The sequence below is a fragment of the Nipponia nippon genome, unplaced genomic scaffold, assembly GCF_047370975.1.
Source record: "Nipponia nippon isolate SJK-2023a ecotype South Korea unplaced genomic scaffold, ASM4737097v1 scaffold_4, whole genome shotgun sequence".
NCBI lineage: Eukaryota > Metazoa > Chordata > Aves > Pelecaniformes > Threskiornithidae > Nipponia > Nipponia nippon.
The window spans coordinates 124430560-124446260 of record NW_028262358.1 but is presented as its reverse complement, the minus strand read 5'-3'; the positions used below and the strand labels follow the sequence as shown (position 1 = coordinate 124446260).

Here is a 15701-nt window from a genome sequence, read left to right as displayed (position 1 = left end):
ACAGACTAAAAAGTATGCTTTATCAGAGAACCATATGGACGTTAACCACAAAAGTCACTACCAGATCCTAGATTCTTTTTTATCCTTTTTTTTTTTTTTTTTTTTTGTAGTCCAGGATAGCACAATTGACCTTTTTTGTTGGTTTTCCTTTGCAACATGCATAAGTTTTAATTTGTTTTGAATTCTGTGCTGTTTGTGAGGAACTCTGTCAACAGAATACAAGACATGGATGTGTTCCAAAGAGCTTTTTAAATAAGATCTCCTTATAAAGAAAAAAGAATGAGAAAATAGGGTACATAAATACAAAACACGTAGAAAAAGTCATCTTATTTGTTGCTTATTATGTACGTGGGCTGGCACTCTTTCAGTTTCTAAATGCTCCTTGATATTCTCTTAGTCACAGGAGCATTGGACTAGGACTTCCAGTTTCATGTCCAGCTTCTCTTGTTTCAGTCAACTTTCATTATATCCTTCTCAGAAACGGATTAAATTCGCTATCTTAGGCGCAGGTACAGCCAAGGGTACAAAAGCACGTTGGGAGATGGCTACCCAGCAGGCTCTTATTGTTTCAGTGGTTAGATATCTAAATTCCTGAGATTGTTTGTGACCCATCCTTCTTGGATCAATATTATTATTTAACTAAAATAAATTTTAAAAAATATGCCAGTCACAAGTGGTGTAGCCAGTCACCAGTGCTGTTCCCCAGGGCTCAGTGCTGGGGCCGGTCCTGTTCAATATCTTTATTGATGATGTGGATGAGGGGATCGAGGGCACCCTCAGTCAGTTTGCAGGGGACACCAAGCTGGGCGGGAGCGTTGATCTGCTGGGGGGCAGGGAGGCTCTGCAGAGGGCCCTGGCCAGGCTGGGTCGATGGGCCCAGGCACTGGGTGAGGGTCAGCAAGGCTCAGGGCCGGGTCCTGCACTGGGGGCACAGCAACCCCAGGCACCGCTGCAGGCGTGGGGAGGAGCGGCTGGGAGCTGCCCGGCGGGAAAGGGCCTGGGGGTGCTGGTCGACAGCCGCTGAACATGAGCCAGCAGTGTGCCCAGGTGGCCAAGAGGGCCAGTGGCATCCTGGCTTGTGTCAGGAATGGTGTGGCCAGCAGGAGCAGGGCAGGGGATCGTTCCCCTGTGCTGGGCACTGGGGAGGCCGCCCCTCGAATGCTGTGCTCAGCGCTGGGCCCCTCAGCCCAAGGCGGCCATGGAGGGGCTGGAGCGTGGCCAGAGCAGGGCAGCGAGGCTGGGGCAGGGGCTGGAGCCCAAGGCTGGGGAGGAGCGGCTGGGGGAGCGGGGGGTGCTCAGCCTGGAGAAGAGGAGGCTGAGGGGAGCCCTCATCGCTCTCTGCAACGGCCTGAAAGGAGGCTGGAGCCGGGGGGGGTCGGTCTCTGCTCCCCAGGAACAAGCGCTGGGACGAGAGGGAACGGCCTCAAGCTGCGCCAGGGCAGGGTTAGGTTGGATATTAGGGAAAACTCCTTCCCCCAAAGGGCTGTCAGGCCCTGGCCCAGGCTGCCCAGGGCAGTGGTGGAGTCCCCATCCCTGGAGGGATTTAAAAGCTGGGGAGATGTGGTGCTGAGGGACATGGTTTAGTGGTGGGCTTGGCAGTGCCAGTTAACGGTTGGACTCGATGATCTTAAGGGTCTTTTCCAACCTAAACGATTCTATGATTCTATGATAAATCCTTACCTTCATTGCTTGTCTCCAGCGTTGGCCCCCTTCATGTATTTAGGGTAAACCATAACCTCATCTCTGCCTTGAGATGTGCTCAGGTAAAACATGCTGTATCTCTTGCAAGATAGGCTTTCCATTCCTCTGTCATCGTATGATTGCTCTCTGAGATGTTCAGTTTTAAATTCATCTTTCTTGAATGTGGGAGAGCAGGATTGTACATCGTGCAGGTGAGGTCTTGTGCAAGTGTTCTAATGCTTTTATTTCTGGGCTGGAAATAGCCGGCATCCTCAGCTATATCAGGCTTTGCCTTTTTGGTGGTTTTGTTGCATTGTGTCTTTTAGTCGTACTACAGTGACTTAACAGACAACAGTCTTTCTATTACTTCCCGCTGATGATCTTTTTGTGTATATGAGTTGTTGTTGCTGTTCCCAAAGTGTATGACCTTGCATACCGCACTATTAAATTTCTTTTTAGTTCTTGCCCTTAGGTTTGTCTATTACTTTTTATGATACTCCAATTCCCTGTATTGACATGGCTTCTGACTTTGTCATCAGCAGATTTCATTACCCTGTTCAGACTTTGTGTCAAGATCATGAAGTGTTTTTGTTCTTAAGATACTCCAAAGATGGTACTTGAGGAATATGACTGATAGCCACCTTCCAAGCCATTATTTTAAATTTTCAGTCCAATTCTTAGTTATGTTTCCTCTCTTCCCTATCTCAGAATTATACTAATCTTTGTCTTTTCCAAAATTATGAATATTTTCCCATTTGTGACTATCACATGCTTTACTGAAGTCCAAAAATCATAAGAGTTTATTTTTCTAGACATAGGGCATACAGTCATCAACTCCTCAGTTGCTTTTAGAGCATTACTACCAGTACTGTTTTGGCTATCTCTTCCCGAAGAGATGAGACTGTCCCCAGGGAACCTGGCTTTTCTGAGGTGGAGTGGCAATGACATTTAAGAGGAAGCACATGGCAAAAAACATGGCTCATGACAGGGAGCACAAATCTAGGAGTAAGGAGCTGCGGATTCATTTCACAGCTCTGCGGCTGGTTTCTTGTGTCTGTATCTCTTAACTTTGCTGTTCTGCCTCTAAATTCATCTAATTATATTGAAGAATAAGATTGAGGAACACAATTTCAGAATACTTTTAAGGGGTTTATGATCTGGTTATAGAAAGTGTTCTTGAAATACAAAGCATGATGGGTGTTTTTTAATGAAGCGTAATACTTTTGAATCCTTAGAGCTTCTTATTTCCAAGGTAATTATTCACAATCCTATAGGCAAAAAATACATATATATATACACACACACACATATATATATATAAAGTTGGATAATATACTCAGCTATTTCCTTTCCCAATGGATGGTGAATGGTCATTGAATAATCTGTAGAAAATAAATAAAAAGATGTTGCTGCTGCCAGACTTGAGAAGTAGTACTCTTCAGGGATCCACAAAGCTACCTTATGGCTTAAAACCTTCCTTAAACCTTCTTCTTTGCAATGATGCCTACAAAGAACCTCGTGAAGCTGGTGTTGGCACCATAATAGCTTAATCAACTAGCATGCTGACCTATGCTGATTCCTTATTTCTTGTTCTCATTTGCTTCTATCAATCTGTTGCATTGCATTTAGGTTGCAAGGCAGGGAATAGATTGATACTAAAACCAAAAAAACAAACCAAAACAAAACCAAAAACGAAAAAATACTTTCTCTGCTTTGTGTCTGTACAGCACTTAATACAGTAATAGTTCTGGTCCAGATCTTGAAGATACTGGGCATTAGGAAAAATATATGTACTGAGCCCGAAGTCAGAAGCTTTGATCCTGAGCCTTTTGTCTTTAGGCACTGGATATCCTGCAAGAATTGGCCTTATTCCGTCTTTTGATTCCTGTAGGATCCTTTCATTAGTTTAATCAATTTTTATTTTATGAAAATGCAGCAGCAATGGTGGCTGTCTGTGCACTTCTAAGCTGAGCGGACCTGAGTCTGGTCCAATACAAGAAACTGAAAATAAAAACTTGTGGATCTTTAAGGGGAAATGCTAGTGATTATGTTGGAAATTGCCAGCTCGTACGAAGCTTCATCACAAATCTAATGTTTGGTATTTTTCCTCTCCTGGAGGCTTAGGACAAAGTGAGACTTCAAGCTTCATAGCCAGAAGGACTATAAAATTTTGAGAAACATGACCTTACTGAGGCTAAACTAATAACAACTTGAGGGACCTTGCTGCTTACTCTTGACATTCTGTACATATATTTTTTGTGATCCAGTGCTGAACTTCCCATTAAAGCACAATTCTGAGGCAAGGAGAGGCTATTCTTCTAGAAATACCTTACTTTAGATGAGCAGAAAACTGAGTTCTGCCTCTGATGAGTTTAATATTTTCTTCAAGAGGGCAGAGAATGATGTTTTGGGTTGAGTAATGTCATACCCAAGTCATACATTTTGCTATTTATTTGTGTTGCCAAATAAAGCCTTGGAATCCTCTGTTGTCTTGCAAGTAGTATCTCTAATAACCGGTGTTGATTACGGTACATCGCATTGGAAAGGTGGGTCACCAAGCAGCGAAACAGCCCTTAGGAGTGGGTGGGCTCTTACTGAAGTCCCAGGGCTGATTTCTGCGGGGTCTCATTGCTTCTGGGAGATGGTTCATCCACAGACTGATCCTGCCTTAGCTTGGCTTGCTTTGTGAGAACGAGCTAATCCAGAGGATGTAACTTTAATAACTCCTCCCCTCTAGAAAGTTAAAAAATGTAGATGAGATGTTTGTTTCACGGTTGTCTTCATAAAGGTCTTGTTTGTCAATCAGTTAACTCCAGAGGATTTAATGCACATAAATATCCCTGTAGTGTGTAGGTCTCAATTTAAATATTGCAAGTAAATAAAGGAGAACAAGAGATCCTATTATTCATGCTTAGATGCCTTGTTAGGAAGAGCTTCGAAGGAGCTGTATACTCCCACCAACCCGTTGTTGAACTATTAGAGAACAATTCTCACTTTATCATGTCTTGATGTGTTAGCTGCTTGCTGGCTTCAAAAATTTTCCATCTTTTTTTTTGCCTTTTTATTTTGTGAACAATTTAGTTAACTATGTTAGTTTTGGGATTAAGGTTCAGGATAGTCATAAAATTTTAGCCATTGGCTGCTGTCAGTGTCTTCAAGGTGCCTTAAGCAGAAAGTACCTGTGTGTTTCAAATTGCTGAAAACTCCAAACCTTTCTACTCAGAAGAGAGCTGTTGTGTAATTTCAAAAATATTCTTATCACCAAATCCAATTACAAGGAAGAGTAAATCGCCACCTCCGATGTCTTAACTATTCTTTTTTTAATTGTTAATTATCTCGACGGTAGGGTGCTATAGATTAGGAGGCATAGATTATCTTTTGGAAGGATGAGCTATTATCAATTAATTCTGTTTTTAAACAAATTTCAGGATAATATTAATAGCTTGATAGGATTGTGTTGGTGCTTGAGACCGCTGTCAAAAAAAATACTGAGAAAATGAATTTTAAAAAAATTAGAAACTTGATGATGATATAGTGGCTTTGAAGGTCATACGGTTTTATGCACTCCAGTGCAAGGTGTGTTTTTGGCGTTTTAATCTACATTGCAGAGTAGATTCCTGCTAAGAAACATCAGTAAAATGACTGTCTCGGAGTTCAGGCACTGATTTGTAAAACCAGAATAGAGAGTCAGCTCTACCGTTCGAGTTTTTTTAATGTGTACTGAAATGACTATGTAATTTATGTACCCAAACACATGCTGACAAGCGAAATAATTAGAATTTATAGTGTCTGGTGCTCTAAGTGATCTAGTCCTGTTGAGATCTCTTCTCCAGGTTTGCACTTTCCATGAAAAGAAGTACAAGAATGGAACACCTCTTACAGCGAGAGACTTAAAAACTGTTCTCTCCCTAGACAGAGAGTATGGCAGTACCCCGGGACTGAAAGCTCAAGCTAGGAAGGAGATGCAGATTTTTAAAGAATGAGGATTTTTACAGTTTGGTTCCAAAGCTTATTTAAAGCTATGGTGGATTCTGCATTGGATAAAATCCCGAATTTTTCTGTTGGGACTGGATATCTCTCTAGGTCGAACAGAAGATCTGGGCTTAATGCCAGAATTGCTGAGAAACCCTGGTCAGTGCCATAGAAGAGGTCAAGCTAGAGTCCTACAGTGGTGTCTTCAGTCCTTAAAATCCATAGACCTGTGAGAGCCCCTAGCTAAATGATAGTGCTGTAGGGAAAACAGTAGAGAGCCGTAGCAATCGTGTTCATCAGTGTTTTTTCTGGGTTTGGGATTTTTTTTTTTTTTTTTTTTTTTAAATTTGTCTTTTGCCTGGATGGCAGATCCAGTTGAGCCGACGCTGTAGGAATGTCTAGACTCAAGTTCATCTGCTCGCGTCCAGAGAGCTGTAGTTCTCATCCTTGGTTGATCTCAAGCGCAAAAGTGGCTCACCAGATGTTTCCTGTAGCAACTAAACTGGTGCTTACGTTTTGCAGTCCTGGGGGAAAGAAAAGATCCTGTCTTCAGTGTAATTCTCAGCTCGATCACAATTTATCTGTGGAGAGGATATCTTTGAGCTTTAATTTTGCTGTCTAGAATAGAAATGACTTTACTATATAGTGTGGGGTGCACTGTTTAGTTGACACGCGTGCCGTTATTGTAGAATCTGTAGAAATATCAGTAGATAAAATGGGTGGTGTCAGCTGTTGACCTCGCTGAAAATGGCATTAGTCATATTCTTGGCCAGTATTTGCTGGGAAAGAAACTAGTCATTACGCTTTCCGATGAGATTATGCTTTGAACGTCACTTCTCTGACAGTCTGTCTCACGCCACGTAGTGATAAGATCTCGGGCACAGATGACAGACTTAGCTTCAGAAATATTTCCATTGATTTGACAGCCAGAATAATAGTTCTGTTAAAAGCCACAAAGACTGAAACAATGACCTCTTGCTACTGGGTGATACTATGTTGATAAATATACTAATGAGAGATAAAGTAGGTAACTATATTCGAGTGTTTTATGTAACTTGTCAGTGGAAGGCAGAGGTACCGTTGGAAGGGAAACTAGATAGGGAGCTGAAATTACAGGCAGTCTTATCAAAGACAAAAGAGCAGCTTGCATTCTCGTGTATTTTGAGACACCAGAGGGTTTGGCAGGGAGCTCAGTCCCTGGTGGCAGCAAGATCTTCTGTTCATCAACAGGGGTCAGATGGGAGCTGGGGAGAATGGGCAGTTCTTTTTTTCCCTACGCCCCTGGGCCAGTCGCCGAGCCCATCGCTCAGGCTTTGCTTTTAGCATCAGTTGACGAGGATGTGTGTGAGCTGCCATTGAAGGAACCGGTCCCAGCTGCGTGTTTCAGCCGTCTCCTGCCCGCCTCCCTTGGCTGGGCAACCACTGCTCTTGGCATGTGTGGAAAGCTGGACCAGCGAAGCAGTTGGGCAGAAAACCTTCCCGCAAAAAGGGAATGAAGGAGAGAATAGCACTATTCCTTTTAGTCTGTGCTTAAATTGCATTAAGCTGGACTGCAGCCTGAGTCTCGGGGAAGACGGTCTTCGGCAGAGAAGTTAGAGCCCCCACAAGAGCGCTGGGATATTTCACTCGCAGGTGCTTCCCGCATTGATGGAAGCGGGAACCCAGAGATGCGAACACAAAGTTAAGTGAGGGAGTGAACTTGCAGCACATCCACTGTTCTTCAATAAATATCCATCTGCGTATCCTTACCTCCCGTTAATTGCAAGGTAAATTATCCTTCTTTCAGTGAGATTGCCCTGGTGTACACATACCTGAATTACCTCACTTTGAGTGTGTGTAATTCTGCTGTAGCAGCTGACCTGCGGTGAATTGTTACCCTGCAACACATTTGAGCCTCTCTGCTTTGAATCACTTCCACACTTCGACGCTTTAACCGTTATGTCATGCTGTAAACTAAGCCTTTCACCAAGCCGGGGTCTTTTGAGCAATGCTGGGTTTTTATCTGCTTGTGTCTGACATCCAGCCCTATGAAAAAGCACCGAACCTGGCCATCCCTCCGCTGCTCCGTAGCTTGGGTCATTGCAAACACTTCCCTGGCAGCTGCAAAGCTGATACGAAGCAGCAAAACTTCCACTGTGGATTATCAGGAACGCTACTGAGGCATTGCTTAATGCATCTGATATCTAAGCCTGGATAACAGAAGCCGTACAGCCGAGCAAAAAAAGATTGGCAGCTATTGCAGGAATTCAGATAGGGGCACCTTGGTAAATAGTGTGGGGGGGGGTGCGTGTACTTCCATTACAGAGCCCGGGGCTGAGATGGATTCTCTCTCCGTCATTGTCCTAAGCACATTATCCCTGAAAGAAAGAGGGTTTCTCTGAATCTGCAATTTTTCTAGGCTTCAGTGTTACTGAAATGAAACCACTTCAAGGATATCTATATTCTTTACCATCACACGGATTCTCATCTCATGTAAATTATTTGGCCACTTTTCATTTTAATCCTCCACTGTCATTTTCTACAAAAGAGATCATTTGGTTTCTTCATTGAAGGTATTCAGCTGACAGCTGCCCTTTGTCTAGAAAGCAGCGTGCCTTTGCAGGATTTACTTGTGCCTGCTCTTTTTCTTTTTTTTTTTTTTTTTTTTCTTTTAAGTTCATATTGCTTCATGTTTTTCATCTGTAGTTGTCAGGAACTTTTCAGATTGTGAACAGGCTGTGGTTTGTAGCTCTGAAGAGAAATTCAGACATCCCGCGTTCTTCCCCTGCCCCTTAGCAAGGGTATACCTGGCTGATAAGAAACTGAACTGGAGGCAGATTAATTAATTTTCTGCTTGCAAGAAGAACTGTAGTCAAAAACTTCACAGTTTTTCACAACTTCTACATGAGCAAACCAAAACAGTCAATGATGAAGGCTTGAATTTTTTTCCGTGGCTTCCCTGTCTTGAAAACTAAGTTATTCTCACCTGCTTTCCAGAAATGTTGGGAGGCTTTCAGTGTTGTGCTTTGTGTCATGGTGTATCACCCCCCAGTCCTGTTAATAAGGACCACCTTGAAATAAGTGATGGGAATGAAACATGAATGTGTTGGTCGAGTGTGTATATGGAGAATTTGGAGGCTGAGGTTGAAAATCAGGTCTTAGGGTTGAGGTTATATGGTTTTGGTTACCTGTAGCTATGAGACCTTTTCCTTTAAGACCGAAACCTTCTGAGTATGATCCCTTCTCTGATAAAACCAGCTTGCACTCTGTCAAAGGTTAAAAGCACAATATGGTGATGGAGAAGACCATTATCAGGAGGAGATACAGTTCTGGGAAGCACAAGTTGAGGGTCGGACAAGTTTGTAGGCAGCTTGAATGTGTGGGGGAAGGAGGAGGCACGTCATTAACGTGGATAAGGAATAAGCCAGCGGGTGGAAGGAGAGGCAGATTCTAAAATTACTGTGTCAACTACAGAAACCGAGTTTAACTGCTTCGGTAGTGCCCATCCAGCTCCCCTCTGGTACCTGCTTAGCTTTGTGATCTCCATGAAAATGTCTTATTTACCAGGAGAGCTGCCTGAAAACTTCTCAAATTTTTGGTGTGTTTTTGTTTTGTTTTGTTTTGTTTTTGTTTTTTTTTTTCATAAAACAGGGTTTCAGGATGAAAAGAATTTCAGATTTTCAAGTGGGAATCACTTTTCTTGTAGAAATTTTTAGACATTTACAGGAAGAGATAAGAAATTTGTGTTAGAATGTACAGAAAGGGTTTCAGAATGATGAAAAATATGTTTTGGTCCAATCAAATAAAAATGTTTATAGCTTATTCAGTTGTAAAATGTGTTAAGATAAGGATTACTGTTTCAGCAGCGAGTTTTTTTTCTAAATCACAAGAATGCTTGGACTACACAAAGAAAACTTCCCCGTGTGCCAGAAGAGGGGCCTCAGTCATTGTCCAGTTCTGACAGTCGGCTCCGTCTCAGGGAGGTTGCCCGTTAGCCCAGAGAATTGTAAACTCAAGCCGAAGTTTTGTTATCATTAGAAAATGTGAGCTTTTTTTTGTCGGAGCCAGCAAAAGCATATGGCAGTCGGTGGCTTGCTAAAAGGACAGTGTTTAGTTATGTGCCAAGAGAAGGATCATAGTAGCCTTTGTGTTGTCTTTTCTTCATCAATTTGTGTCTCAGTTTCTTGCATCAGCATAAGAATGGGCAGTTCCAGTATACACTGTTTCTTAATTTTACATCTTCCGTCATTTCTTCCATGAAGTTAGGCATTGTCTAGCCGTTTTGTGACCACAGATGATCTAGATGCATAGGATTGCATGATACCAGGGTTTCACCTCCTGCTTTTAGTACATCACCATGTAGATCCATCAGGTTTTCTAATTTTATGGGGTTTCTTTCATGGTGTTTCTTCTTGACTTTTTGACAAGTATCTATAAACAAAACAACATTCAGCAAAGGGAGTCCATAAAATAGCTGTTATAGCTACCAAAATTTGCTGAGTTAATTTTTGTACACATAGTGATGACTTGGATTCCTGATGAGGACTCCAGGTCATACAATACTTTCATGTAACTAATAGTACAGCAGTTTTCACCTGTGATGTCTTGACATTCCTTTATCTCATGGCACTTAAAAGAGGAGATAGTTCTTGGCTCTGGGCAGGGAGGGGAGCGCTCTATTTTGTAGGTGGGAGAGCTGAGACACTGTCAGGAGACAGCTGGGTTGGGATCCGGAGCTTCTGCTTCCATCACTACCTACCAGAAAAAGCATTTTCTGGTCTGTTTTCCAAGCTCTCCATTCTCCAAAAAATATTTGTACAGAACACAACCCCTTTGAACAGAAATTTGCAAGTTAAGATAGGCACACATATCACTTTAAAGGATATAATGATAGAAAGGATGATATGTCTGGAAGAGGAAAGAATATATTCTAAAAAATACCATCCCCAGAGACTGGGGATACTGCTGAAAGCAGGGGGGGAAGAAAATCTCTTGCTGATGATTCAGGGAGCGTTCCTGCTGGTGCCAGTGCCAGAGTTGACAGTGCTACGTACTTGAAGCTTCCCAGAAAGTAAGTGTAACCAGGTGTCCTCCTCTTCAGATCTAATGGCAAAATCTCAGCTGTTTTTCAGAGTAGGATCAAGCATAGTGGGAATTGCGGTTATGATCAGTCTCTCCAGATTTACTTCACAAGAGCAAGTCAGAGGTCCAGGGAAGAAGCAGTGGATGTTTACGTGATTGCCTCCAAAGCCCAAATCGGTAGTGTAGATGTAGTCTGCCCTTCATTTAGCGAAGACGGAGCTATTTCTGTGGTTTCATTTGCTCTCTAAGCTAGCAAATCAAGTGGAAGTACATTAACAGTGCGACTAGCTGTGCTAATGTGTGATTTCTCCTAGTCAACAAGTAGTAACTTTGGAATAAGACTCCGTTTGTGGGCATGGCTGCAACTGTAAATAACACTGTGAACGATGGGATGAAGAAGCGGTAGCTAAAATTCAAACTGAATGATCAAAATTTGTGTTTACAGTGAATTGATCTAAACTGGAAGTGAAATAGTGAGATCTGCATTAGTACCTCTTATTCAAAAGAAGGTTGGACAGAAACAATTGCTGTATGGAACAGAATCCAGGTTTCTGTAGAAAGTAACTGTGCTGGGGTCGATCTACCGGAGGAGAAATATGACCATGGAAAATAATAATTGCCTAAATATGCCTAACCTTCCTACTACCAAATGATCTACAATTAAAGGAAATATCTTATTTTCAAATACAGAGCAGCTGTCCAACAGCTGAACCTGCTGCTGATCAAAGTTGATCAAAGAATTCTTAGGATTATATATTACTGGCAATCTACAGAACAAATGTAGTAGTCCCTGCTCATGGCATGCTTACCAGGGTCCATTGAAGTAAACAGGACTTTCTGGTGTTTTTAATGCAAATCTGCTAAGCTCTGTAGAATGTAAATCCGTTCGTTAAAATGTGTAAAGGACTTAAATGAAGTAAAAGAGCAAACAGTTTAACTTTTATAGGATGTTTACTGCATATAAAGTACAACAAAATCACAATTATTCAGAAAAAATGCTGTTAAAATATGCTATACTCAATATGTTGTTCTGGGAAGATTTAAAATTTTTAAGTTGTGATTTAAAAAAAAACTAGCCTGACTCTAGAAATCTTACTGCATTACTGGGTAATTTTGTCTGTGCAATCTTCATACCGTATCTGTCTAAAGTATGCAATATTTGTGTGCATGATGCATATACAAGTATGTATGTATGTGTGTATATATTAACCCAGGGATCAAAATAAATATTGAACAGCTCCTTCATTTGTAGGACGCTGCCTAAGCTGGGGGTATGTCAGGAAAAAAAATAAGTAAATGGTAATAAAAAACACAGAGGTGTGGCCTGCGATGTCTTCTGACATGATGCTTCACTTGACAGTCTTAACTCTGATATTCGTGGCGTTGCCTACTTTGTTGTATCTCTTAGTACAATATTCCGAGTGCCGAGGTGGCACTGCAAATTCTGAGATAATACTCGTTCATCTGAGGCGTTTGGGAAGTTTTATCCACTGTGTGGATATGAGTGTGTGCCGATATTACCTTATGCATATACAGGTTTACATAAAATTTACTGCGCCTGTGTTGCCTCTGTAAGAGCGATGCATAAACTAGCAGTTGGCACCTTTTAATGAAGCTGCTTTGGAGCCTTCATGCTCTATTTCTGAAAAAAAACAACTTTTTTTTTTTCCCCCCTTGCAGTTACTTCAATGAGAATCAATATCCAGATGAGGCAAAGAGAGAAGAAATTGCAAACGCCTGTAATGCAGTTATACAAAAGCCAGGTGAGGAGCTGATCGTGGTGTCCTTTCCAAAGGCAATTGCAATTAGATTTCAACATCTCCTGCTAAATTCAGCAAATCTCATTTTATGACTATTATTAACAAATGCAGTGCTCTCAACTAGCAGTAGGTTTCTTATTCAGCATTGTATAACTGGTGTTGTTCAGAGCTGCCGTACTAGGATGAACATGACAGTCAGTGCAATTTTCAAACCTAAATGCCGATGTCTGAAACTTAAATTCCCACCAGTTGCGATACAAAGTACAAGTTGTGCATCTGAATATTTCGCTTACACAGCTTTGTAAATGGCATTGCTAAGAAAATAAACGTCTGAAAGGTTTTCATTAGAAATGTGTCTGAAAGGTTTTCATTCTTTACGTTCAGTTATTTCAAAGGACTTCTCTAAGCACTCAGTAGTGATCTGAGAATTTTATTACACTCCACGAAAGTGGGTTTTACTGGTTCTGTTTTACAGGTGGGAAATCTTAGGCTCACAGACTGAGGCTTGCTGGAGATCATACAACAGGTCCTCAGAGGATTAAGGAGCGCGGCTTTCCTGTCTTTCAGTTTTCTTTACAGCTTCTAGACAGTGGTCTCGTATTAGGATCTGTCTGTTAATGGAGGACCTTGTATTTGGGTCAACAAGTTGCATTTTCCCTGTTCCTGGAGACGTCATACTTGGGAGAGGAGCATGAATACTCAGTGTAGTATTAATGGACACACCTGCCTTTGCTTAGTTTTGCTAACCAAACATTTACATAGTTTTCAGAACGCGTATTTTGGATATATTTAGATTTTATACAACCAGAATAAAAATTAATGCAAAAGAAAGCTAAGGCACGACTCCTGAACATTGGGACAGTCACGGGATAGCACAGAATCGTAGAGCAATTTAGGCTGGAAGTGACCTCTGGAGATCCTCTGGTCAGGCAGGACCAGCTTAGATTAGGTTGCTCAAGGCTTTACCTCGTTCAGGTTGGAATATCTCCAAAACCGGAGGTTTTCCCACCTCTGGGCCCCTGTTCCACAATGTTGAGCACTCTCATGGCAAAATACTTTTTCCTGATACCTAGTCAAAATGCCCCTTGTTGCAACTTTTATGTCTTGCCTCTTGTCTTTTCGTTGTGGAAGCAGGACGATCTAGCGGGTGGAGCACCGAGGAGGTTAGGGTTTTATTCCTGGCTCTGCTGCTGGTTGGTTTAGCAACTTTAAACAAACTCCTTAAACACTGTGTCTCAGGATCAGTAAAATACTGCGAGTGGTACTGATGCAAGGCATTAGGAAAGAGCGTAGCTATCTATTTCCAGATTTTTCTTTCTTTCACTTGTCTCATCTCTCCTTACTTACGTAAGTTTGCAGATTGCTGCAATTACATGAATGTTTTGTATGGTGAATAAATAAACTTTAAGAAACAGTCTGAAGTCGGGGAATCTAGAAGAAGGACAACAAAGTTGGTGAAGAGTCTAGAGCACAAGTCTGACGAGGAGCGGCTGAGGGAGCTGGGGGTGCTCAGCCTGGAGAAGAGGAGGCTGAGGGGAGCCCTCATCGCTCTCTACAACTGCCTGAAAGGAGGCTGGAGCCGGGGCGGTCGGTCTCTTCTCCCAAGTAACAGGCGATAGGATGAGGGGAAACGGCCTCAAGCTGCGCCAGGGCTGGTTTAGGTTGGATATTAGGAAAAACTTCTTCACCGAAAGGGCTGTCAGGCCCTGGCCCAGGCTGCCCAGGGCAGGGGTGGAGTCCCCATCCCTGAAGGTATTTAAAAGACAGGTAGACGTGGTGCTTAGGGACATGGTTTAGTGGTGGGCTTGGCAGTGCTGGGTTAACGGTTGGACTTGATCATCTTAAGGGTCTTTTCCAACCTTAACGATTCTATGATTCTGTAATCTCATTGCCATGTAGCCTGCAGAGGACTGAGGATGCAGCTACGTGGAACAGGGTCAAGGCCAGCTGAAGAGGTTTCCATGCTGTCCCTGCAATGCTGAATCCCTCCAGTCTTCCCTCTTTTACGCTGGTGATCAGAAGGAGTTGTCTCCTGTAGCTGGCTGGTGGTTGCTGCGATTTTATTTGCTGGATTAAGTGTAAAACCCCAATAAACTGGTTTCCAGCATGAGCTGGTGGTGGAGAGGAAGGAAAGCAGATTGGAGAGCACAACACAAAATCTCTTCATTCATTTTGCTGCTGAAGAAAACATGTCATTGATCTATACCCTCGCGGCACAGAGAGAACCAGCCCAAGGGTATGCGATTGGTAGCAGGGCTGTGAATTGAATTTGAGTTTTTTGAATCCCAGTTTTGTGCCTGAACTAGAAAAGCAGCCCTCTGTTCTCCCATGGCTCTGGATTTAGTTGATTGAAGCTGCAAAGAAATCTGTATCTCGGATTTTAAAAAAAGAAGAAAGGCTACTTTGTTTTTAGAGAGATATCTGGCATTTATTACCATAGCATCTGGGCACAGCACTTTGATTCACATAAAATTCACTTTTCCCTGTTACTTTCATAGGAAAAAAGTTATCGGATTTGGAGCGAGTTACCTCCCTTAAAGTGTACAATTGGTTTGCCAACAGAAGAAAGGAAATCAAGAGAAGAGCCAATATCGGTAATGTATCAGAGAGCCTGCTTTCAAGGTTTAGTACCTACACTTGGTCAGGAGAGATGGAAAATACGCAAGACTGTATTAATGAAAATACTAGAGGTTCTGACATTCTTAATAGAAATGTGGAGCAATTTTTAAAATTAGTCTCTTGCCGTTCCAGATTTTTTCTAAAATATGGGTAGGAATTTAATTTAGTTTATGGAATTCCATCATCAGTGCAGGAGAAATGATGCAGTTATGAAGTTTTACTGGAAGATCAGCTTTAAAACCCAAAGAGAGAATTCTCTTGGCGGAAGGAGAATCATATTTCCCTATGCTCAGGCTCCCTTGGGTATCCAAAATAAAATAAAAAATAAAGCCTCCAAATATCTGCATGGGAAATAAGGGAAACTGAGACGATTGCAAGTTCATAACCCTTAGCATGCTGTTTAAATGAAAAGTGGCTGTTGTGAAGAGCTTTTATCTGGTTGTAAGTTTCCTCGGGTCTGTGTGCCACTGAAACGCGCTTGTTCTTTCAGCCAGAACCTGGGGGTGTCTTTCCTCCCGCCATCCCGGAGACCCCACAGGGATCTAAGAGCTCAGATGAGTCGTTTTCCATCTCGGATACAGCCACTAGCCACTCTGCAAGCCAACTTCT

General features: G+C 42.2%; 1 protein-coding gene across 24 annotated transcripts in view; it reads left to right on the top strand.

Moving 5' to 3' along the window:
• HMBOX1 (homeobox containing 1) overlaps positions 1-15701 on the top strand; it is a 127737-nt gene that overhangs the window by 90066 nt on the left and 21970 nt on the right. For all 24 annotated transcript variants that reach the window (XR_015708227.1, XR_015708228.1, XM_087774830.1 and 21 more), the window contains 2 exons: positions 12394-12476; positions 14972-15067. Coding sequence is in view for 22 of the 24 variants with exons in the window: in XM_087774830.1 (XP_087630956.1) it covers positions 12394-12476; positions 14972-15067 (179 nt within the window). In the remaining 2 variants the exon portion in view is untranslated. The remainder of the gene's footprint in view (positions 1-12393; positions 12477-14971; positions 15068-15701) is intronic.